This window comes from Sorghum bicolor, chromosome 4 (assembly GCF_000003195.3).
Source record: "Sorghum bicolor cultivar BTx623 chromosome 4, Sorghum_bicolor_NCBIv3, whole genome shotgun sequence".
In the NCBI taxonomy this organism is placed as follows: Eukaryota; Viridiplantae; Streptophyta; class Magnoliopsida; order Poales; family Poaceae; genus Sorghum; species Sorghum bicolor.
The window spans coordinates 251,704-276,777 of record NC_012873.2 but is presented as its reverse complement, the minus strand read 5'-3'; the positions used below and the strand labels follow the sequence as shown (position 1 = coordinate 276,777).

The 25,074-nt window shown below is 41.1% G+C and overlaps 2 protein-coding genes across 5 annotated transcripts; both read right to left on the bottom strand.

The window, feature by feature from the left end:
* LOC8081336 (WAT1-related protein At1g09380) lies at positions 1,582-21,966 on the bottom strand. Of its 2 annotated transcripts, XM_021460298.1 has the most exons (3): positions 21,820-21,966; positions 17,776-18,097; positions 1,582-2,786 (listed from the first exon to the last, which is right to left on the bottom strand). In XM_021460298.1, the coding sequence occupies exons 2-3, from the start codon at positions 17,961-17,963 to the stop codon at positions 1,928-1,930; spliced, it is 1,047 nt and encodes a 348-aa protein (XP_021315973.1). In that variant the 5' UTR covers positions 17,964-18,097; positions 21,820-21,966; the 3' UTR covers positions 1,582-1,927. The 2 variants fall into 2 exon arrangements, with proteins under 2 accessions (XP_021315973.1, XP_002451345.2); XM_002451300.2 differs by lacking the exon at positions 21,820-21,966 and having other exon boundaries at positions 17,776-18,189.
* Positions 22,491-24,864, bottom strand: LOC8066479 (WAT1-related protein At3g30340). 3 transcript variants are annotated; one of them, XM_002451298.2, is made up of 6 exons: positions 24,507-24,864; positions 24,138-24,200; positions 23,870-23,986; positions 23,364-23,778; positions 23,095-23,246; positions 22,491-22,920 (listed from the first exon to the last, which is right to left on the bottom strand). In XM_002451298.2, the coding sequence occupies exons 1-6, from the start codon at positions 24,692-24,694 to the stop codon at positions 22,764-22,766; spliced, it is 1,092 nt and encodes a 363-aa protein (XP_002451343.1). In that variant the 5' UTR covers positions 24,695-24,864; the 3' UTR covers positions 22,491-22,763. The 3 variants fall into 3 exon arrangements, with proteins under 3 accessions (XP_002451343.1, XP_021314580.1, XP_021314581.1); XM_021458905.1 differs by having other exon boundaries at positions 24,138-24,149; positions 24,507-24,862; XM_021458906.1 differs by lacking the exon at positions 24,138-24,200 and having other exon boundaries at positions 24,507-24,862.

Genomic DNA, 25,074 nt, shown 5'->3' with positions numbered 1-25,074 from the left:
TCGACCAAACTGTGTAATTAGTTTTTATTTTTGTCTATATTTAATACTTCATGCATATGTCTAAAGATTCGATGTGACGGGAAATCTTGAAAAATTTTGAGTTTTTGTGTGGAAGTAAACAAGGCCTTACAACAAAATACTCTCTTCTTTAGTATACAACTTTAGGGTGTCAGCTACATTTCCAGTAGCTGTGTGTAGGAGGCCCATTGCTTTTAGGAAGAAATAAGAAGTGCTGGTTGGTTTGGTGGCAGGATCGAGGTATAGGCTTTGGATACTTGTGTGTCTGAGAGAGAATTGAGTAGGGGCACATGCATAATTTAGCTTGTACACTGAGTTGGCCTTGGGCATAGAATTGCATTCTTTGCCGGACGAGAAGAGAGCATGAGACAACGAAGAAAAGATTATGACAACTAACTCAATGATATCCTGAACTATGGATAGGAGCCACACACCAAATTGATTGAGAAAGAAAATATTGTAACAAATAGTAATATCAGTCACGTGTATTCCCAACTCCTCGGCCTGATAATCACACCTTTGGATGTCAAGTTGAGATTTTTCCAGAATAACATCAATTGTCATGTAGGTAGCATTTTCATGAATCTATAAGCAATTTGATCTGCAGAGCTGAGGCAACCAACATGTTCTCTTACCCATCAATAATCTATCTTATCGTGTTTTATTCTAGCATGTAAGACATGTTTACCTCACAGATACTTGACACTAATATTGTCACACTAGAAACAAAGTCGTAGAGAGGATGTGAGATCTTCAATTCATCAAGTAAGTTATGACTCTGTATTATGTATATCTGGATATGTTAGGGTTTCATGTGGTCAAGCCTTGATATGTTTGGGACTATACAAACTTATTTTGTACTGTTTGTTGACTCAACACCACATCAGCACCAACGTGGTATATGCCACGTCAGCGAAACCACCTTGAAAACTGTCTTTGAGAGTTATTTATATGGTTTTTTTAGTAATGTAAGGATATAATAACTGGTTTTCTAATTGGGGAGTGAAGTAGACAACTATCAATATTTTAGAGGAATAAGTATAATTTTTCCTTGTGCGAGCCACGCTCGCTCGCTGTTCCCTGGTCCTAGGACATTCTCCCCTGCGCATCACAATCCCTGGCTCTCCCAAGCCACACACATCCAGCCACCTTCAACTTGGAGGCCGTGCTGCTCTCCCGACATCGCCACTCGTGTTTAATCATTGGGTCCTTATTAGAGTATAAGATAAGATTAATAATAGAGCCAAGTTATCCAACAAAGTAGTACGGAGTTACTCGTATGTCCAAATGGCCTAACCTGGGCCAAAGAAGCAAATTAAAGGAACTGGACTTGGCCCAGGAACTAGTCAGGCTTAGATGGCAGCAAATTAAAGGACTGTGCTTGGCCCAGGAACGAGTCAGGCCTATTCGATGGCAGCAAAGGATGAGATGCACATGCTAATTGCTGATGCCAAACAACAACATACCCTTTGCGACTAGGAAACCACACAACATCTTGCTGGTGAGTGTGTGTACGTACGCTAGGAATTGAAGGTTTGGTTTAGGGTCCTGGCACCCATTGCATTGCCCTTCGATCGCTTGCTGCATTTATATATGCTGCCACACCGGGCATAGACGATTTCCTTGAGCAGCAATATAATAGCCATGACCATGATATACATGCATGATGAGATCATGCATCCGGCCGGCCGATCGATCCATCCATCCAATTTACCTCAACTTCTAGTTCTAGCTAGCTAACTGCTCAATTTTATTTATTTACCATAAATTAAAACTGCATGTATGTGCACGCTATATATCATCAGCTGCAGTTACTAGCTAGCTAGCTAGACGCGGTCGTCGGCGTTGTTGTTGTTGTTAGCAGTAGTGGTGGTGGTGCCGCGGCCGTTGGTTCTGATCGACGACGACATCATGGTCCCGTCCCGTTGAGCTGCTGCTGCTCTTGTTGTTGTTTGAGGTGCTTCATCTCTCTGCCTTTTCCCCAGAGGAAGGCATAGAGTCCGAGGATGATGAGCGCGTCGCCGAGCAGGCTGCCGACGGAGACGTCGGTGCCGAGCAGCAGCGAGTCGAGCACGGTGGTTGCGACGAGCGAGAGGGAGTTGAACATGGACGGGTAGATGGGGCCTCGCCTGGTGATGGCCCATGAGATGATGCAGAAGGTGGCGGCGGTGTTGAAGACCCCCGAGTAGACGACGGTGACCAGGCGGAGGTCCCACGACAGCCGCCACGTCGTCGACGCCGGGTCGCCCCTGCTGATGACGGCGCCGATGGCGAGCGCCTGGACGGTGCCGCAGACGCAGGCCAGCATCGTGGACAGGTACTTGCAGGGGAACACCCTGCCCACCCGCGTCTGCACGACGAACCAGAGCGCGTAGGCCAGGCAGCTGCCGCACAGGTACACGGTGCCCAGCGGCATGTTGCGGTGGTGCTGCGGCGCCGTGGCGGCGCGGTGCCGGAGCAGGTGCGTCGGCCACGGGTGCAGCAGCGGGCCCCTGTACAGGCTGGCCACCATGGTGCCGCCCACGCACACGGCCGTGCCGGCCATCTTCGCACGCCCCGGCCACGTCCCCGCCGCCAGCTTCTCCACGCGGAGCAGCACAGCCATCAGGAAGGTCGCCACGGGGATCAGGTTCAGGAAGTTGACGGAGATGGCGGCCGTGGTGGCGCGCAGGCCGTAGTAGTGGAGACCCATGGCCAGGACGATGCTCAAGAGCGCGCTGATGGACATCCAACCCATCACCTTGAGGGTCACCTTGCGCACCATGGACCTGCACCCATCATCACCGCCACACATGCTTAATTAGCTGCTTGCTCTGTTAATTAACATGTTATTATTTCTTTATATATATGTGACTACTAGCTAGTAAAATGAATATACAGTGCTAATCGACTGAACTGAATATATGTATAGAAAGAGATCGAACAATATTATATACAAAATAATTAAACATGACACGGGGAGCTTGAGCTTGGCAATAGTACTGTGTGTGACATTGCGTGGAAGCAGAGTGTGGTGCTGGGGTAGGTCTGGCCTGTGCTGACTGATAGCCTGCTGGCCGCACATCACACACACAGGTCTGCTAGCTGCTAATGATACAGTGATAAAGCAGTTATCAGCCAAACTGCCAAAGTAAAGATGAATGCGCATGAGACACGACTGCATGCTGTAACTGACAATATGAGTGTTAATTACTACTAATTTGCATCCCAGCCATGTTAAAATAAACCTACATATGGTACTTCCCATGCATGCCAAATATTTTCCGTAGTGCGACTACTTTCAGAAGATGTGTAGACTACATAGTGATGAATATGTGGTTAAAGATAACTCAATTGGCATCAACTATCTGTTTTACAGAGGAAGAGAATACCCTAGTATGGCAGTTCAGTACAGTTCTAGTGGTGTCTATTCCTCCCAGCCAGAGTCCAAAGTTATTAATTTTAGGGCCATGATGACTCCTATTCACATATTCCTGCTCTGTGGAGAATTGAAGTTCCTCCCAGAGGACACTTGTTTCTTTGTCTGTTGTCGAAAAATAAGCTCTAGAGTAGAGATAACTTAAGTTTGAGAAGGAAGGTAGACGACCCATCTTGTGGTGCTAATTTCTTAGCTGTTGGCTAAGATGTGACTAAGTGATAAAAATTTTGTGGTTTGTTAATATCTTTTCTGCTGCGGCCCAGTGGGGGCTATGGAAACTAAGGAATGGTTTGTGTCGTTTTCAGGAGGATACTTGGAAGGATGTGAATTGTGGTCATGGTCCAGGGCTGGTTGATTCGATTCTCGATCTGCACATCTGACCACCACCAGGAGTACGACTCGGAACTTGCCGAATTGTAAAGAATTGCAGCAAGTCCAGCAGGAATGACATGTTGAAGCATGCAAGAGATCAATGGGAGAAGTTTCTTATACCTGAACCCTGAATGCTACAAAAATGGGAAATAAGACAACTAGCCTGCCGGCCGAAGCAGTCAAATGGATGAATTTGGCTTGGCCCTATAATAATAACTCTACAAAAGTTATCGAAATAATAAACGACCTTGTTTGTTGGCCATTATTAGTTGAATGATGATGAAACCTGGCCTGATCGAGCAAAAGGAAAGAGAAGCTAGCTAAGTCCGTCCAAAGTGCTACAACTACCTTAATTAGCCAGTACGACGACGATGACCTTTCATTGTTTTCAAAAAAAAAAGTGAAAAGGAAAAAAGAACAAAGAAAAAAAAACATGCACTCACTGCACATCCTTGTCTGTGTATAACAGAATACTACACAATACAGAGAACACGACACCTGAGATATGAGTTTTGTCTCATCCAGGTTGGGGAATTATATATATATATATATATATATATATATATATATATATATATATATATATATATATATATATATGGAAATTCCTTTGTACACGTACGTATAGTTACTCTCATCTTCAATAAACTATATTGTGTATGTATTCATACTTGTTTATCAGTTTGAGTATGTTTATATACTCATATTAAGATACTCTAGCTCTTACCACGCGAAAATTTTTCAAAAAAAATTATATTTTAAATATATTACTAAAATGCCACTACTATATCTCCTACAACTAAAAAGAATAAAGTGTGGATATTTTTTGGTGCAACTTTATTTTGGTTCGTCCGTCTGCCCATACATGCGATCCCTCGCCACACCGTCAATCACGCAACCGGCGCTCCTTCCCCCACGCGATCCTTCCTTCCCCGTGTGATTGTGCCATCCATCTCCTCCCCACAATCCTTCCTTCCCCGCGCGCTCCTTCCTCTTCGCACCGTCAATCACACTACCGGACACACAACCAGTGCACGCCACCAGTCGCCAGGGCACGACTAGCCTCCACCACACATGCTACGGTCTTGCCCCATAGCGACTCCGCCCAACACCATGACGCTCTACCTCGGCTGAAGCCATGTCCGCGCCGTAGCATGGCGACCTCGGCGGTAGCGCACCCGGTGGCGTAGTCCATGAGGAGGACAACCTCGCATCTGGAGTGGAACCGACGCGCTGCCATGTCCTAGCTCACCCTTCGTCAGCGCCTCGGCTACGCCGGCATCGCCAGTGAAGCCCGTCACTGGGTAAGGGAAGAGGTGCGGTCGCACGCACCACCCGCCGCCTCCCTATCCAACCCAGCCCCTTCTAATGGCCTCACTGCCCCTTCCCCAAAATTACCCGGCAGGATCGTGCCCGCTCGCCTCGTCTTCAGATGGGGTGCTTCGCGTTGTAGAGTGGCAACAACATTGAGTCTAGGGGCCCAGGCTCTGGGCCGAGCATCCGTTCATGGCCGGACGCTGCTAGCCAAGTTGGCTTCGGCATCAACTCCGGCTGCGTGCACAGCAACAACCGTGCCGTATATATTTGTTTCTTTTCTTGTGTGGACTTCGACATACTAGCGCAGGTAACATGTTTGAAGAAATTCCCCTGAATTCTTTTGAATTTGTTTGTCAAATTTATGTCCAGTGATGTGTGTTTATTTGGATACTTGATTGAGTAAAAAACTTTCTTTTACAGTTTGTTAACCTTGCGTGTCATTGGAGCTACAGTGAGATGTCAAGCTCTGTTTTTGTTTGTTTTCTTCCTCCACAGGTATGAGCAACCTCCCAGAGCTCAAGTTGATATGCACAATGATATCCCCTAACGAGCGGCAGTCTGCCCAAGCTAGGCAAGTGGCTACAAACTGATGTATCTGCCCAAGGAAACGGTCTTATAATATGACAAAGCATTTTGCATTGGTTCAACTAATATGGTTCCTCTATCACTCGCTGACATGAAAGTCTAAGAAAGTCATAAACCTGAAATCGCAGAGTAATTTTAAAACAAAATCATGTGGTCTATTGGCTATTGCACATAAACAAGAATATCATATAAATATTACTTCTTGTTCAATATTTGAGTAGCAGATAAATTAAAATTGTGTATTTCATTTGAGTTTACTCCGTAGCATATACGCTATCTAGGGGTTATTATTGTCACTAATTTTTTCTTTCGGTTGGCTCTGTAGTGCTTCGAGATTCTGACAGTTTCCATCAACATACCATGAACCACAGGATGGAGTTTGCCTAACATATTTGCTGGAAAATATACTCATTCTGATTTGGCCTCAAACATTCTATATTGTTTGAACGATTCTATTTTGATGAATGATTTATTTTGGAGAAGAAGTAGAATGATCTTCTGATGTCCAATTTACCTAAATAAGTTTAATCAAGTTAGTGGAGGATGTCTAAGGTTATGTAAGAAAATAAATCTAACTAAAATTCTTTTTAGTTAGATCTTTTTTGCCTTGTTTTTGTCACAACATATTTCTAACTCATTAAGTTGCTACTTGTATGTATCTACCATTTTTGTTTTGATTTTACTGCTATAAGCATATACTAATTTTTGTTGATTCAGTCACTTATTTGTCACTATATTCCTTTGACATCTTGCCACTGTCTGATAAGCACATTAGCTCCTTTATAAGTATTTAAGCTGCCTTGAGTGAATGTTCTTTGGTGGTTTCAGATAATATATGGGCAATGTGCAATCCTAGGCTTGAAGCAATCCAGGCAGCATGGGCAGTATGGAATCTCAACAGAAAATTAGATTCAGCATGTGCTGAAAACCTAAAATAGTGTTGCTTTATCTAACATTTCAATATATGTTTATTATGTTATTTTCCATTCAGGTGTATCAAGTTAAAAAGCTTAGTCCATATCTCCTATTGTATAACAGTGAAATAGGATTGATTGTTCTATCCTTTATTTCTTATTTCAAATGAACATATGACTTATGCTGTGAATGAGGCACTTATATCAATAGGATTTCAGATGGACATATCTAGCAGAATTTCCTTTTTGTTTTCCATCTCTGCAATTTATGAAGTGACAACAACATGTAAATATCTTTTTGCTCATTCTAAACTATTTTGTGCTTCTCTACAGGGTTGCGTTAAGTACCACAGCCTTATATCCATGGAGGTTAGTATGGCTGGTATTTTATTCTGAAATTTACATTCATCAAATAGTTCGGAATTTCAAGCAGTACTCAGAAAAGAGCAATTATTATCATCTTAGGTACTGATTTGGCTCAGATCTTGAAATGTGGTCTAACATGCTCTTGGATATGGAGTTATCTCAATTTTAGAAATATGGTCTGATATGATTGGCATAGGTTTCAGATTAACATTGTCACTTATAATTAGCGCATGTATGTTTTAAAAACATGTAGTAAACAATTACTTTTTTTAGCACGTATTTCATTAAGGAGTAGAAGTGCACTACAAAAATAATAGCTTAGCATGTAGCAAACAATTCATCATTGATCCACTACCACAGAATGAGGCATTGGTCGATGCCCAAAATGGCCAAAAACCTCGGCCTTTTTGCGGCCCGGGGTTAAAGACCCCTTTAGCACCGGTTTGTAACACGAACCGGTGCTAAAGGGTCCTGCCCAACGGCTACTGACATGTGCTGTCGGGGCAGAGACCCTTTAGCACCGGTTTGTAACACGAACCGGTCCTAAAGGGGTCCCTTTAGCACCGGCCAGAGCCACGGGCCGAGGCAAACCCTTTAGCACCGGTTTGTGTTACAAACCGGTGCTAAAAGGTAACCCTTTAGCACCAGTTTTTGCCCTGAACCGGTTCTAAAGGTCCGGTTTATAGGCCGGCTCCCTCCTCCCCTCTGCCCATTTGAAACCGAGAGCACCATTGTTGTTCTTGGAGCTTCTTCTTGCTTGTTCTTCATTTGTTCTTCATCTCCAACGCCCATCGTTGATCTTCTTCGACTCCGTCATCGTCTCTTCGTGCTTGGAGGTGACTAACTTCAGCCTTTCTTGTCTTTTTCATGTTGTTTTTGGCTTGTGATGTTCCCATCATTTTTTAGCTCAAATCCACTTTGTTATTTTGAATCATTCACATGAATTAGTATCCATATATATATATATATCATATTTCATGGTTAACCTAGTTTTAATGTATTTTGCAAGAATGAATTATAGTATATTTTTATGATCATAGAAAGTAGGATAGTTCAAATTAATTGGTTTGTTAATATCACTTGATTTATTTTTATTACTACATATAATGTCCATTGTATCATACATGTTTACTAGTAAATGTGGAATTTATAATTATTTTAAAATTGAGTATGGATAGTAGATGGCAACCGTGACCGGGTCTTCAGTCTCTCAACGGGTTCAAAAGCGATACCGTCCGGAACTCCCTCTCATTATTGTGTTGACTTTATTCCAGACCTTGACCCAATTGGCATTCCTGAATCTCGACACGAGGGCAGACTCAGCGGAAAGGGAACACTTGGGAAGAAAACATATATTGGTACGGAAAACGATTACTTCAATAAAGCACACTACACAGTTCTCCAGAACTCCTCATTGGTGGAACCATATGTTGAGGTACACAAAGATTTCCTACGGTCCCAGTGGCCCGGGAAGAATGAAGCTTGGATAATGCGTCAGCACATGGAAACTTTTGCCGATTGGTTGCGCAAAAAATGTCAAGGTGATGAAAACATTGATGAGCAGCTTTATTTGTTGGCCAGGCAACCATCATGGCATGTCCTCACATACAAAGGGTACGAGATAAATGGTAACACATTTTACACAGTTGGCCAAGATAAAAGGAGCACCAACCAAAATAGTGGTGTACGCGTGGATGCCACGGATCCAAATGGGAACAGACAAACATATTATAGACGCATAGAAGACATATGGGAACTAGTCTATGCAGCTAATTTTAAAGTTCCTTTGTTCCGGTGCCAATGGGTGAAGATGACCGGAGGTGGGGTAACAGTCGACAAGGAGTATGGGATGACAATCGTGGACCTTAACAATAGTGGGTTCAAAGACGAACCATTCGTCCTTGCTGCAGACGTGAGTCAGGTGTTCTATGTCAAAGATATGTCTACGAAACCAAAGAGAGGAAAAAATGATGACCACTCAATCATCAATGAGCCAAAGCGCCACATTGTCCTTTCTGGGAAAAGAAACATTGTCGGAATTGAGGACAAGTCAGACATGTCAGGTGATTATGAAAGGGATGATCGAATTCCGCCCTTCATAGTCAACAAAGACCCAAGCATTCTGTTAAACAATGAGGATACTCCATGGTTACGGCACGATCATAACCAAGGGTCATACGTCAAGAAGAAGTTCACTATTGTGTCGGCTTGACTTTGTATGAAACTATATTTGAGAATTGTGAATTTTGATGTGTGTAACAAACTTTGTATTCATGACTTTGTATTCATGACTTTTCCAATTGTTAGAGATCATCAAATGCAAAAATTGTCATGACTATATGTGTCAATTGTGGATTTTCAACTACACTTTCCCAAAACTTTGTCAAATGCAAAAATGGTCTATATATGAAATGTAGATTTTGATGAGTGGAACAATATTGGTATTCATGACTTTTCCATTCGAGACCATCTAGGGTTCCGAAACCGCTGCATGGCTATGAGTTCTATGAAAATTCAAAATTCAGTGGTTCAAACTTTTCCAAATGAAAAGTTGACCATTAGACAAAATGTAGAACTTGATGAGTGTAGCAAACTTTGTATTCATGACTTTTCCATTTGGGACAATCTAGGGTTCGGTCAAAGGGTGTGTTTGTAAAAACCAATGCTTTGACTTTGGTCAAACTTGGTCAAATAGCCCATTTGATGACTTGAAATGAAAAAAGTTTGAATACAAAGTTGTTAGAGATCATCAAGATCTATATTTTATATATTGTCTATTTTTCTATTTGGATAATTTTGAGCCAATCCTAATTACATTTCTATAAAATCCAAGACGGGTTTTGGTCAAACTTGGTCAAATGACAAACTAAATTACTTCAAATGAAAATATTTTGAATACCAAGTTGTTAGATATCTTCAAGATCTAAACTTTTTATATACACAACTTTTCCATTTGAGAAAGTCTAAGTTAACAATACCCACCAATTCTTGAATCTCACACAAACTATATGAAACTATATGTGTCAATTGTGGATTTTCAACTACACCTTCCCAAAACTTTGTCAAATGCAAAAATGGTCTATATATGAAATGTAGATTTTGATGAGTGGAACAATATTGGTATTCATGACTTTTCCATTCGAGACCATCTAGGGTTCCGAAACCACTGTGTGGCTATAAGTTCTATGAAAATTCAAAATTCAGTGGTTCAAACTTTTCCAAATGAAAAGTTGACCATTAGACAAAATGTAGAACTTGATGAGTATAGCAAACGTTGTATTCATAACTTTTCCATTTGGGACAATCTAGGGTTCGGTCAAAGGGTGTGTTTGTAAAAACCAATGCTTTGACTTTGGTCAAACTTGGTCAAATAGCCCATTTGATGACTTGAAATGAAAAAAGTTTGAATACAAAGTTGTTAGAGATCATCAAGATCTATATTTTATATATTGTCCATTTTTCCATTTGGATAATTTTGAGCCAATCCTAATTACATTTCTATAAAATCCAAGACGGGTTTTGGTCAAACTTGGTCAAACTTGGTCAAATGACAAACTAAATTACTTCAAATGAAAATATTTTGAATACCAAGTTGTTAGATATCTTCAAGATCTAAACTTTTTATATACACAACTTTTCCATTTGAGAAAGTCTAAGTTAATAATACCCACAAATTCTTGAACCTCACACAAACTATATGAAACTATATGTGTCAATTGTGGATTTTTAACTACACCTTCCCAAAACTTTGTCAAATGCAAAAATGGTCTATATATGAAATGTAGATTTTGATGAGTGGAACAATATTGGTATTTATGACTTTTCCATTCGAGACCATCTAGGGTTCCGAAACCGCTGCGTGGCTATGAGTTCTATGAAAATTCAAAATTCAGTGGTTCAAACTTTTCCAAATGAAAAGTTGACCATTAGACAAAATGTAGAACTTGATGAGTGTAGCAAACTTTGTATTCATGACTTTTCCATTTGGGACAATCTAGGGTTCGGTCAAAGAGTGTGTTCATCAAGATATATATTTTTATATGATTTTTTATTTGATGAAAATTATACCCAACTAGCATTCCTAGTAATAAATAACAAAAATAAAAAGTTTTACGTCAATATGATGTGAAAATAAAGTTCCAGTTCATTGGATATAGTTTTTGTAAATTTATTGGAATAATATATTTTTGCATTAACAAAATACTAAACATTTCTTACAAAATCATTGCAAATTATAAAAATACAATAAGATATTTAAGTTTAAAAATTTTCATGTGTACATTAAAACAAATTACAATATATGTCACTGTTTAAAAAACATTATGCAAAATATTTAATTTACTATACAATTTATAATATAAACTGTATATATAAAACAATTGAAAAATCCTAAACTAAAAAAATGGGCCTTTAGCACCGGCCCATAGTGGGAACCGATGCTAAAGGGTCCTGAAAATTTCAGGAGCCCGCCCTAGCGCGCGCTGGATCCTTTAGCACCGGTCCGTGGCTGGAACCGGTGCTAAAGGGTCCGCCCCTATATAAGCCGCCGGCGCCGTGGATCTGGGCAGTTCCCTTCGTCTTCGTCTTCGTCGAGCAGAGATCTCCGCGCCGCCGTCGTCCAGCGCCGCCCGTTCGTCTCCCCAGCGCCGCCGTTCGTCTCCAGCGCCGCCGCCGCCATCTCCAGCGCCGCCCGTTTGTCTCCCCAGCACCGCCGTTCATCTCCAGCGCCGCTGCAGCGGCTCTCCACACCAGATCTACGTATATTTCTTCATGTATCGATCGCTTGTGTGTATATATATATATATGGATGAATGTCAAAACACTTTATATGTATAGACTAAAATTGTATATATGAATTGTATAGATATATATGAATACCAACAGTTTATATATATATATATACATATACATACACATATATATATATATATGTATGTGTATGTATGTATATATATATACTATTATTCTTGTATCATTTTGTTCTTGTATCATTATTTTATATTATTATTTTGTATCATTATGTATATATACTATTATTTTATATGCACTTAATTATGTACTATTATTTTGTATCATTATATATGCACTTATATTTCATACCGAACAGTTTATATACTATTATTTTGTATTATTATGTATATATATGCACTTATATTATTCTTGTATCATTTTGTAGTAGTATTAATTTTTTAGTACATTATTCTATGTGCAAGTGTATTACTTGGCTTAAAACATATACTATTAGTTTATACTATTATTTTAGTATTAATTTTTAGTATTATATTTTAGTATATTATTCTAGTATATTACTTGGCTTAAAAGACTTTTTAGTATGTTATTCTAGTATATTATGAATTGTAGTGTTTTGAATTGTTATGAAATATATTTTGTACTAGTGTTTTGAATTGTTATGAAATATATTGTGTGCTAGTATATTATTCTAGTGTTATTGTCCGTATTATTTTTTTAGTATTACTTTTTAGTTTGGAGCACTCTAGCACTTATATTATTCTAGTGTATTTCTTGGCTTAAAAGACTTTTTAGTATGTTATTCTAGTATATTATGAATTGTAGTGTTTTGAATTGTAGTGTATTATGAATTGTAGTGTATTTCTTATTAATGTATTACTTGGCTTAAAAGATCATAGTATTATTTTTAGAGCACTCCAACACTTTCATTTGTAGTAGTATTAGTGTATTTCTTATCTTATATAGAATATATATATATGTATGGTTGCAGACACAGAAATGGCTGACCGTCCTCATGATGATCCTGATTATATGGAAGCTGCCATTCAAAATATGATCGACGACGGTAGTCAGTACTTTGTTGATTACCACGACATCATGCAAGACAATCCTACTGAGCAACAAGAGGGCAATGCCCCTGAGCAACAAGAGGGCAATGCCCCTGAGCAACAACTTGTCGTGCAACAAGAAGAAAATACTGGCGAGGTATGTAAATGTAAACATATATAAATAATGCATCTCTTACATTAGGTTTTAGACTTATTACTTGGTTATTAATTTAGTATTTTTGTTTCTATATGTACGTGTAGCCTTCTGGATCGACCTCTACGGGGAGAAGCGTACCTCCACGAGGGCCAAAGAAGCCGTTGGAGGGCCGCTATGTAATCTCTAAGTTTGAGATAGCTACAGGCAGACCACTTGATGCCAAAGAAATCCTTAACGTTGTCTGAGCTAGACTCGCTTGAGCGTTACTTTGGACAGAGTGGTTTAAATATGGAAGAAATTGCCGCCATTCTTGGATGCCAAACATTTGAAAAAGCCGAGGTAGTTGATCAATGGAGGGCAAGATATGAACCGGGCAGGAGTTTATTCGATCCTAAGCGTTTACACGAGCTCGGCACACAAATGTTTGCAATAAACAAATGGTGCATTGAGGCGTCTAAAAGGGGAGAGAATTGGATTTCTGTTCGTATTAGACAACATCACTACTTCCGTGGAGATGACCTCATATACGTGCAGTTCGAAGAATTGCACCAATTATGCCACCTCGACGCTCTTGACAAATCTCTTGTCAGCTGCTTTTGTCTGTAAGTATTTTTTCTTTTTATTATACTTCTAACTTCTTTAATTACATGTATATAATCCTTACACACTTAGGATTTGTATGTATATATGCAGGCACCAAATGAGAGAGCTCAGAATGAGAAATGACAATAGTATTGGGTTCGTTGACCCTTATATTGTTTTCAAGGCTCCGCAGGCAGTGTGAACAGCAGATCATGAGACAGAAGTCTGCACCAATCTTATGAGGTTCTTTGTGAACCAAAAAGAAAAACAAAAAATACTCTTCCCCTTCAACTTCGAGTGAGTTATATAGTTATTAAGTGCATGCATATTTTATTTTACATTATAGGACTGACTATATATATATGTGTGTGTAAACAGCTTTCATTGGATACTCATGGTCATTGAAATTCCCAAGAACCGGTTGATAATCTTTGACTCAATGAGAAAACCACAAGAAAATTATCAACAAATGGTAAACATTATTCAAAGGTACGTAATGTCGATCTCAGCTACAAAAATATCATAATATGACTCTGTAATTATTAGTTCACGATATACAATGGCTGTGTATAGGGTTTGGGAAAGATTCATTGACCGTGAACATCTCAGTGGATGTAAAGCGCCGCTTAACATAATACATCCACAAGTAAGTTCTACTAGCTAACAAAATTTCGCTAACTTTTAGCCTCCTTATTGTCGTGGTCGTGAATATTTTTATATATATATCGTACAGTGGTGTTTAAGACAAGAAGGGGGAACAATCTATGTGCATATTACGTGTGCAAATTCATGATGGCACAAGTCAATCAAACACCCACAGAGACGCTCAAAGTACGTTACATGTCTCTTTTCATTATCTCCTGAATTACATTGAATAACTTAGATAACTAATACTTTTTTATTTATTTCAAATTAAAGACGGAATGGCTGAGGGAAAAGGTCCTACAACAAGACCGAATCAAAGCTATCCAAGAGACGATAGCAGGATTTCTCCGCGACCAAGTGATCAATCCAAACGGCGAGTTTCACTTCAATGGCAACGAAACTCTTATTCCAAACAACGATGATCATTTGTATCGTTTGTAGACATTGGGAGAAAAAACTCTATGTATATATGTGTTACGAATTTTGTACATATAAAACTATATATATATAAAGCTTTTTACATATCTATTTAATTTTTGATGTGGTCTATTCATTTTATTATAGGCAAAGCTTAATTATTAAGCTAAGCCTATAATTTTCATTTATATATGCTTAATATGCGTGTAATATAAATATATTATTGTATCAGCAAAACATGTATTGAAAAACCTATTATTATATATTATATATAAACAATAAACAGAACCGAAGAAGTGAACCAAAAAAAAAAGAAAAAGAAACCCTTTAACACCGGTTGGTAATACCAACCAGTGTTAAAGGGTCCTGCAACGTGGCAGCCCTGGCAGGACCCTTTAACACCGGTTGGTGTTACCAACCGGTGTTAAAGGGGGGGGGGGGCTTTAGCCCCGGTTGCCCGAACCGGGACTAAAGGGTGGGCCTTTAGTCCCGGAAGGGCAGCACCGGCTCGGGAACCGGGGCAACAGGACCTTCCCGACCGGTGCTAATGCCCGAACGTGTGGCAGTGATCGTGTCCACTTTTACACTTGATTTTGGTTGTCAGAAGTCAGCAATACTGGTCTGTTTAAGATACTGTGTTTAAGCAGATAATTTGTCTGAGGTAGTATCTGCACAAAAGGATACAAGGATATTAACTTACATGCAGGTGATGAACTGCAGTAGGGTCTTCGTTCAAGTTTTAGGTAGTGACAGTGGACAAAACACTTGTGTCATTATGCACTGATGCCGAGCAGCTTGCAATTTCCACTGCACTTTAAGATGGTTGTGCTCAGTTATTTATCAGTATATATATTATGTTGGTCCACAAACTTCCCTATGTAGTACCATATAGGTTGTGTAATTTCTTATATGCCCAGCATAGCGTGGATCGGAAATATCAGATGGGTTGAAATTCTGCCCTTAACAATCTAATTAGGACTTGATTGTCTTATAGAACTTAGGAATACAAGAAGCTTAATTCATTGTACTTGAATATAACACAAAATTGGTTGCATTGTGATAATTCTACTTTTTGAGGAAATGATGTGTGCTGCTACCTATCAACCAGGTACCAGTTGAATTGGTAACTCTACAGTACCCAGATCCATGTATTACTTTTGTTTTATGAGTTCCAAGAAGTGATTTTGAACATGAACTCATTTTGGTTGCGCAAGACAAACAGTCAATCACATCCTGTTATGGATTTTGAGCTTTTGCCCCATATCTGATGGCTTCCACCATGGACAACATGTGATGTCACTTAACCGCAATATTCAATTTCGTAATATTGTTATTTTATCGTGCGATTTGTGTGTTTTTAGTATAAAAATTTAGCTATCCCGTAGCAACGCACGGGCATGCTACCTAGTTATATACAATAAGTATAACCATATACTCTATGTATGTATGCATACTTAACATACATATCACTCTAGATGGTCTAGTATGATCATATACTTTGTCTATATACATTTCGTCCGGTCATATACACCTTAAATCTAGAGATACATAGATGAGAGTAACTACACGCGCGTGTAAAAGAAACGCGTCCTATGAGCTAGATGAGATGTTAGGCATCAGCAGCATGCATGGGGCAAGAATTGAATTGGAGCAGTTCATGCATGGGACGGAGACATGGTGTGTCATGTCTGTCTAACACCATGTCGTGCTAATCTGAGCAAGTTAAGGATAACTAACGTAACCGATCGTCGACGCTACAAGTACATTCACGCAGCACAATCACAAGACGGCCGGCACAGCACTGATCGACTCGACCCGGCCGACCGGCCGGCATATGATCTATCTCTGCCACTCATGCATCCGATCGATCCCTTTAGTTTTGCAGGCACATCATGCCGGCCTGCCGTCTCGCTCTAGCAAGCACAAGCAGCATATACTCCTATACTACTACCAAGCATGCATGCATGCATGTTGTTCTAAGCAAAATTTCTTTACACGTACGTGAGCCTAGCTAGGTAGGTAGCTAAGCATCCCTTTTGCATGCATGCGTGCTTTTGCTTGTCAAGACAAGGCAGGCAGGCAAGAAACAGCAGGAAAGCAAAACGCAACGACCCTGCCTTCCGCTGCCGGCATAACGCAACGTGTATGGTACGCTCGTGCAACCCCGGCCGGCCCTTTGTCGGTCGTCCATGATGATGACATATATATATATATATATAAACCCGAGGGCATAAAAAAACTCGACCTGCATGCTCCTAGTTATTCTATAAAGTTTTTCATTAAGAGAAAAGGAGTGGTCATAGGACCTTCCTGATGGCATCGTCATTAAGGTAGAAGACTTCAACCATGCTGGCCGGCCTTGTTTAGTTCCGAAAAGATTTTAGATTTCGGTAATGTAGCATTTTCGTTTGTTTGTTACAAATATTATCTAATTATGGACTAACTAGGATCAAAAGATTCGTCTCGTGATTTTCAGCTAAACTGTGTAATTAGTTTTTGCTTTTGTCTATATTTAATGCTTCATACATGTGCCGCAAGATTCGATGTGACGCGGAATTTTTGGGGTGAACTAAACAAGGCCCAGGTAAATACTCGACCTCAGCTTTTGTTGGCGAGGGGGTTTCTTTTAACAACGCATCATGAGCTACCAAATATAGACATAAATCAAATATATTTAAATTCACTCTACAGGAAGTCGAACCCTATATCCTGACAGTTAAATGCGTGACAAGCAACCAATCGTAGCCACAAGGATTGCTATCTGTGTTTGGGCAAACAACGTACCGAACACTCTCATGTAGCTAGATTTTTTTAAACTTAATTAATAACATGAAAATGGTACACGGGTCAGATATATTTATTACCAAATTAAGTTAATTTCTTTATATATTACATTACATATCTCGTTGTTATCTTGTTTTTTATGAACGTAAGTCTTTATTATACTGTGCGTGGTTGGTTGGCCAGCTGGTATACGTAGCTAGCTAGCTAGACTGTAGTCATGAATCAAATAACTAGACGACAATGTAAGCTAGAGTTCGTTTACTTTGTGACTCGAGCATCATATCGTCTTATCTAATGCATTCAAGTTCCTTTCATATAAGTTATGATTGCACACATCATGCTGCAATGCAATGCAATGCATTAATAGTATTTTGGTGCGTAGTACTATAGGTCGATCGGTACCTGTCAAAGTACAAGGCGAAGGGAGCGACGACGATGGCGCCGATGAGGTTGCGGTAGGCGAGGAGGACGAAGGGCTCCATTCCCACGTTGAGCGCCAGCTTCGACAGGAGCAGGGCGCCCATGGTGAAGGCCTGCACCAGCACCATGCTCGCCGGCAGCACCACCGCTTCCATCGACGACCATGCCATCTTCGTCGTCTTCTCGCCCGGTCCTCCTCCACAATCCTGACGACGCGCGCTGCTGATCGATCGTCGCCGACCGACGACGAGCTCGACGCCACCGCCGCCTCCGGCCGGCCGATCTGATCTGATCTTTCGTCTCTCTGCACAGACGACGACGATGAATAGATCGATTCAATTCGATCTCACAGCATATATAGCTGCAGACTAGCTCGCAGAGCACTTGACTGACTGACCGACCGATATGATCGATATGGTCGATATCTATATATATAGCTAGCTAGCTAGCTAGCTCAACTGCCGATGCAATTCGATGGATCAGCAATATAATGACAGCTAGCCTAGCTAGTACCTGAATAGCACTTGCGTAAGCACATGGCAATCTAGTTAGCCCATGTGTACATACTGCTCCGATCCTCGGAGCATATAATTAAGGATATATCCATGAAGGAAATTGCCCGACAATCTATGCATGGACTGCACTGTATTCATCATCTCTACTCTTTTCATCTAGTACTAGACTAGATAGCAGGATATATAGGATAACTCCCCGTTTGCTTTCCATCTCGATCGATCGTACATCCATCCGTTTTTATTTGCATTGGCTCTCGATCGATCTCTGCTTCCGTCTACATATCAATCAATCAACCGGCCGGCCATATGCATGCCAGGAGAGTTTGGTTTGGGTGGACAACCATGCATACACAGCAGCTTAATTAATTATTATGCGAAATGTCAAAAAGAAAAGCTCAGTCACTAGCTAGTCATTCAAAAAGCTAATTGAGACGATGAGAGCTGATGATCCAGTGCTGCACGCAACTTAGTTTATTTGCTTTGCTTTGCTCGAATATATATAAAATATATACTATATAGGGGCAGACAGGCAGGCAAGTCTTGCATGACTCAATTAGGCACGCACACTGTCATAGCTTTCGCATCGCATGAAAATCGAGAGATTATTGTATTGTACTTATAGCAACTTGTTACAAGTAGCTACTAGTCAATAGAGACTACACACAGAGTTCAAACACAACAACAAGCTCTAGTTTCTTCCAAGATTAGGTGAAGGACGGTCAAGAACACATACAAGAATATATATATTAATAATTAAGCGCGTTATACACGATCTGCTCAATCATGCATGCCACACAGCGCACACACACATATAACATCACCTAGCTAGTACAAATGACGTTGGAAAAACTTGACTATGAGTGAACGCAAGCGCGGCGCAACACTAGTATTATATTTAATTTGAGTACTAGTATTTGTTTGTGACCCATTAGTTAGTATATCCATTAAAATAGGAATTATTTTCACCAACACCATTTTATCGCTGTTTTTATTTAAACCAATAGTGATAATATATCAATACCAGTCTGGTGGTTTTCACTGCCTGTTCAAGCCACGAACTGGTGGTGAAAACCAGCCTTAGGTATATAATAACTAGAACCGTAGAGCATCCTCACTCTCTCCCACCTGGGCACCACTCTTCGATCTCTTCCTCAACTTGCTACTTTTCTCACCTGCATGTGTGACGATGGTAGACCTGCCCCTACCTCCCAGCCCGGTAGCGGCAGAACCGTGGCTCGTCCCCCTTCTACTGGCGTGATAGTGTCACCTGCCACCCTCCTCGGCAAAATCCGCGATGGACGGGAGCGGTGCCGGCCTCACCCCTCTCTCCCTAGCCTGGTGGTGGCAATGCTCCCCTACCTCTCCCAGCAAGCCCCACCTCATAGTGACAGACCCCTTCTCCTAGCATGACATGGTGCATACCAACCCCTTCAACCAGATCTGCCATGGACAGGGGTGGCGGCAGCCCTAACCTTCCCTCCCTGGCTTGCGGTATCCCTCCCGATAAGCACGACTCGATGGCGGTATCTCTTCTAGCACGACAATGGCACCCACTACAACCCCTCTCGTCTAGATCTGTTGTCGATGGAGACGGTGGCACACAGGCGGGATGGACGGGGACAGCGATCGATACATAGATCTGTTGTGTTTTATTTTATTTTTTTATTCCCTTTTTATCACTAATTTGTAAACCGTCAGCCAGAGGCGGATCCACCACTAGGGTGAGCTAGGGTGGCTGCCCTAGGTCCCTATGGCCGAGCACCCCTCCCCTATCCCTCGGAGCTGGCATCTGGTGAGCGAGGCCAAGGTTGAAGATGATGGCTACGGCACAACGTTGCTTGTCAGCTTCAATTTTAGTTAGACTGTTGGAGACAAGGTGGAAGCAAGGAAGCATCATGGGCCTTCCACGTGAGAATGGGCCATGTCCATTTCCAATGGCCCAAGCCCAAAAGACACAAGCGGCCTTTAGGGAGGCATCAGGCGACACCACTCACCGCTACATCGTGGCTTCTAGACTCACGCTCATTCAGTCGCCCTCGCTATCTCCAGATCCCATCCAGTCATCGCCCATGGCTCCCTTGCCTTCCCACCTTCCCCCGACACTCGGCGACCCGGAAGCACCCGGATGCGCTGCCCTAGAGCCCCATCGATGGAGCTCCCACCGGCCACAAGTCGCTCGCTTCCCGTGGCTGCATGGCTCATAGCCGGCCACCCCACGCCAAGGCTCTCGGTAGATCCTAGGTGGATAGGGCCATCCCCTAGCAGGCCTAGCTGCAGCCTCTAGGCTCCCAGCTCCTCAGTTCCTGTGCTTAGCCTTAGAGGCTCAGAGTGCCTAGCTCTACAGATTTTTTATTATTATGATGATCTGGTGATGGATGGAGGATCAAATAAACTCATGAAGCCGTTGTGGGTGGGGGAGTAGATGAAGCTAGAGACGTAATTGGTCCAAACAACTTCAAAATCGACTAGTTTTGTACTATATTTCTCCACAGAAACATGTATATCATCGATAATTCCGATATTAAAACTAACATCTTAATTCGTATTGGTTGTTCTAAAACTTTTGCCCTTAACATGTATCTTGTTGTTGGTTAGCCAAATTTTATTGAGTAAGTTCGTCCTAGGTCATTTCTAAGGCTAGATTTCCCACTGAGCAAAACCGACGGTGATAGAAGCTTTAATTACGCCCGGCGGTGATGGCATTACTGTTGTAGGAGTGATCTCAAGTTCTCAACCTACTATTTATTCTTATTTTGTAAACTTTAGTTACAATTTGAACTCTTCGTTGGATGTTGCATACATACAACCGGACTTACATACCTAGCTAGATGTCATGGAACCCTCTCCCAAATATATGTGGATCCTATATGCATGATGCATACCAATTTTTTAACAATGTTTCTTCCATTTCAATAGCATGGATAGTGGTAATACTTACATTACATATGTACCATAAATTGGAATACTATACTAGCATGGATGTATATATTGAGTATATATGGTTCTAAATAGTCTGCTATAGGTCTGCTATATATAGCTTACTCATAGGGTCTACCATACAATAGTGTCAATTGTTTCGCTATTACCACTAATGACGCTTTATCTCCACTAAACACCATTATTTGGCTTAGCCATAAATATTTTTTGCACTGTTGATCCTAAAAAAGACAAATATCCATCCTTACTCCTGATGAGGACTATAACCTATGGCTTTTTTATTTAATAAATTATGTAATAAACCCTTGGATAAACACTGAACTGTTGGACAAATTATAGCCATGAGTATGTGAATGTTGAGATGATGTTGGCATAGGCAGGTTCTGGTCTTAATATTTCACCATTCATCATTGCTTTGTTGCCCCCAGAGTTCCTACGTACTGTATCTACTTTACCTATATATGAATGCAGAGGCAAGCTATATGTATAGAACTTGGCAGAAAGTCAAGAAAAGGGCAGAATCTAATCAATCAATCAAAGTAAGAGTACAACCAAACAATTTGAGGAAACTTACTGGTTATTGTTTAGTAATCCCTTTTGCGTTGGCTGGTGTGAAGCTGGTGTGAGTTGGAATTGATGATATGAAATCAACCTTATGGCTCGAGGTAATCATATCCATTTGCCACATGCATATTGGCTAGGAAGGCGAGCATGATATAGTTAAAATGGATGGATCTAGGAAAATGTTGAGAGAAAGGCTAGGAGGACGAAGAAGAAATGAATGGATGCTATATATGTGGTCTTGTTGACCATGCGCATGGATGTTAATTGTGGGGCTAAATTAGTTTGGTTTGTTGAAGAGATCTCGAGAAACATATATGCATGCATGGTCAGTATATGACGCACATGGAAAATAGCTAGTTAGTCCTAACTATAATAGGACTACACTAGGTCTTTTGTGCATGTGGCCCTTTTTACAGATGGGTCGAGTGAAACGTGGGCAATTATTTCAGCCAATGACTCTTTTTTGCAGTTATGAACTAGAGGAGGAACGGAAATAATGGAGGTGGCCAAACATGTGGGATATGTGCGATGGGATGGGAGGGGCAGCATTGTTTGCGGATATTATTGTTTACAAGCAACAAATTAAATGTGTAAATTGCAGTATTTATATGTAAAAAATGTACCTAGGTACAACAGTGCTCCCTCCATCCAAAAAGAATCGACTCTCAATCTCACTCCGCGAGAAAGTAACGAGCTTGCATTGTTTAATTTGCCCAAAACGATTGCACACTTGCATTGCCCGGGAGCCATTCTTTACATGTACGTGTAGATGCAGCAGAAGGGTTTGCAGTTTGTGCAGCACATACAAAATTAACCTTGACTACTTGCATTGTCTCTCTTTCAGAGAATGAATTTTTCCCCCTTTTCTAGATCTTCCTTTCCATTAGTACGTAGCGACTCAGACCACCTCCCCTTTAATTTTTTTTTTCTGTTAGTTATGATGATTGCTCATCATCAGACATCCTCTCTTTGTTGCGTTGCTTGCTTTGGTTTCTCTTGGTCTAGTGCATTAATATTGCTGGACGATGGAGGAGGAGCATCTGATGCCTCTTTTGTCTTTGCCCAGAGGACAAAGTATAACCCAGCAATTACAAGAGCGGAGCCCAGGGCGCTGCATGCATGGAGAATCAAATAATTAAAGCACAACAATCTTGTATTTTTTTTTTGACTAAGCAGTTGAATTAATTGGAATAATTTGCACATGGATCGATCAGAGTAATAAGCTAGCTAGCGATGATGTGATTCCTGAATATGTATGTATACTAGTAGTAGCTAGGTACTGTACCTTCCAACATGGAGCTGTTCATGGAGAGCGACGACGTTGATAGCACCTGCTATCAGTTGTATCAGAGGTGTGAATGCAGTGGTGAAGACTGGGCCTCTTTGCTCGATGCACCAAGACATGGCCAAGAAACCAACTCCAGACCCCATTACCCCCTTAATAATGATAACAGGGCAACACTAGTCAATAATTAATGGTCTATATATAACCATTGATCTAGGTTATAAATTAACTGAATTAATAATTTGCCTCTTATATTAACTATTACATACCACAAAGAGCACAGTGATGATCTGAAGCTTGGTTCTGAGGATCCACACTGACAGGTCCCTCTCAGTGGCCAGCCCCACAGCAGCCATCTGAAGGAAGCTGAGCAAGAACATCAAGGCATTCCCAGAGTAGAGTGCCGGGTACTTCTTCCCCAGTCTTGACTGAAGGATGAACCAAAAGGACCAACATGCTGCGCCTGCAAGTAAAGCCACAGACCCAATCGCCCATTGATGATGTGCGCCACCGCCATGGCCCGCCGCAGCTGCCATTGCTGCTCCGGGTGCAGCAGGTGGTGGTGAGGGTTTGGTCAGTGATGGACCTTGGTAGAGTGCAAGCAGGATCGCTCCTGTGAACCCTACTGTTGTGCCAATCACCTTCGCTATGCCGGCTCCGGTCTTGAGGTCCAGTTTCTCCATCCTAGTAATGCATAGCATGCAGTTACACTTACAGTTAGCATCAATTAATTTAAGTAGCAAGGTAACATATTATTAATTAACTAATTACGTACCCAAAAGGAAGTGCCACAAGAAAAGTGAACATGGGAGTCATGTTGATGAAGGCACATGCAAATGTTGCTGTAGTGTATCGTAGCCCCACGAAGAACAGCCACTGGGTAAGTGAGGCACTACATATATACATACATATACACGAGATTATTATGCATGTAACAAATTAAGGAAGGTTTTTTATGATTAGCACAAGTCATGAAAAAAAAGCATCTCAACTACTACTATACTGATGAAGAAGAGTGATGAGAAATCACAACTACTACTTACCCAAGCACTGCACTGAAGAAGAGATACACAAAGATCTCAAGTGTCATCTTAGGCCTTGTCTTCCTACACGCAACATATATATATATATATATATATATATATATATATATATATATATATATATATATTATGCATGGTAAATCAGCAAGTAGAGTACATCTAATAACCTCTTTAATTTTCTATGAAAATTTCAGTCCAACTTCCAGACAGACAAAGTTAGTGATGCCTGAAAGACACTTGAGCTGTCACTACTCACAAATTAAACGCACGTACGTAGTACGTACTGTCACAAGCAAAGAGATCCTGAGAGATCATATCGTTACGTGTTATAGCACGCAGCAAGCTATCAATATATAATAGCATATATACCTCTCCCTGTAGTAGGCGATTGGGGCGAGGAAGAGGAAGGCGGTGAGCTGACGAAGCGTGATGAGGACACTGGTGTGCATCCCTTGGTTGAATGCCATCTTCGTCAGTGTGTTGAGCACGGCGAACACTACAACAACGGACAGCATTGTTGCCGTAGGCTTCCAGTCACCCCAAGCATAACGGCCCATCGATATGATCTCCTCTAAAAAGGACGATATATATGAGCGAGATCGGAGAGATCAAGTGATGTGATGGTATTAGCTCTATATATGCTATTAGCTCTGCCTCCAGTCTGTTTTGCCTTACACATCCACACATTGCATTCACGCAGGGGCTAGCTATTTATACATGTCCAATTGGCCATATGGCATCCAACTCCAGCAAGCAAGCAAGCAATCCTGTGCAGGGAGACCTATAGCTAGCTAGCTAGTATGCTTTATGTGCACTCAAGAATGATACCTTGAATTAAGATAATATATATGTTTGCATCTGGTGGCCCAGGGATATTTTTCTACACTATCAACCGGAAGAACCTATCTGGCAAAAGAATAACGGTAGAATTAATATT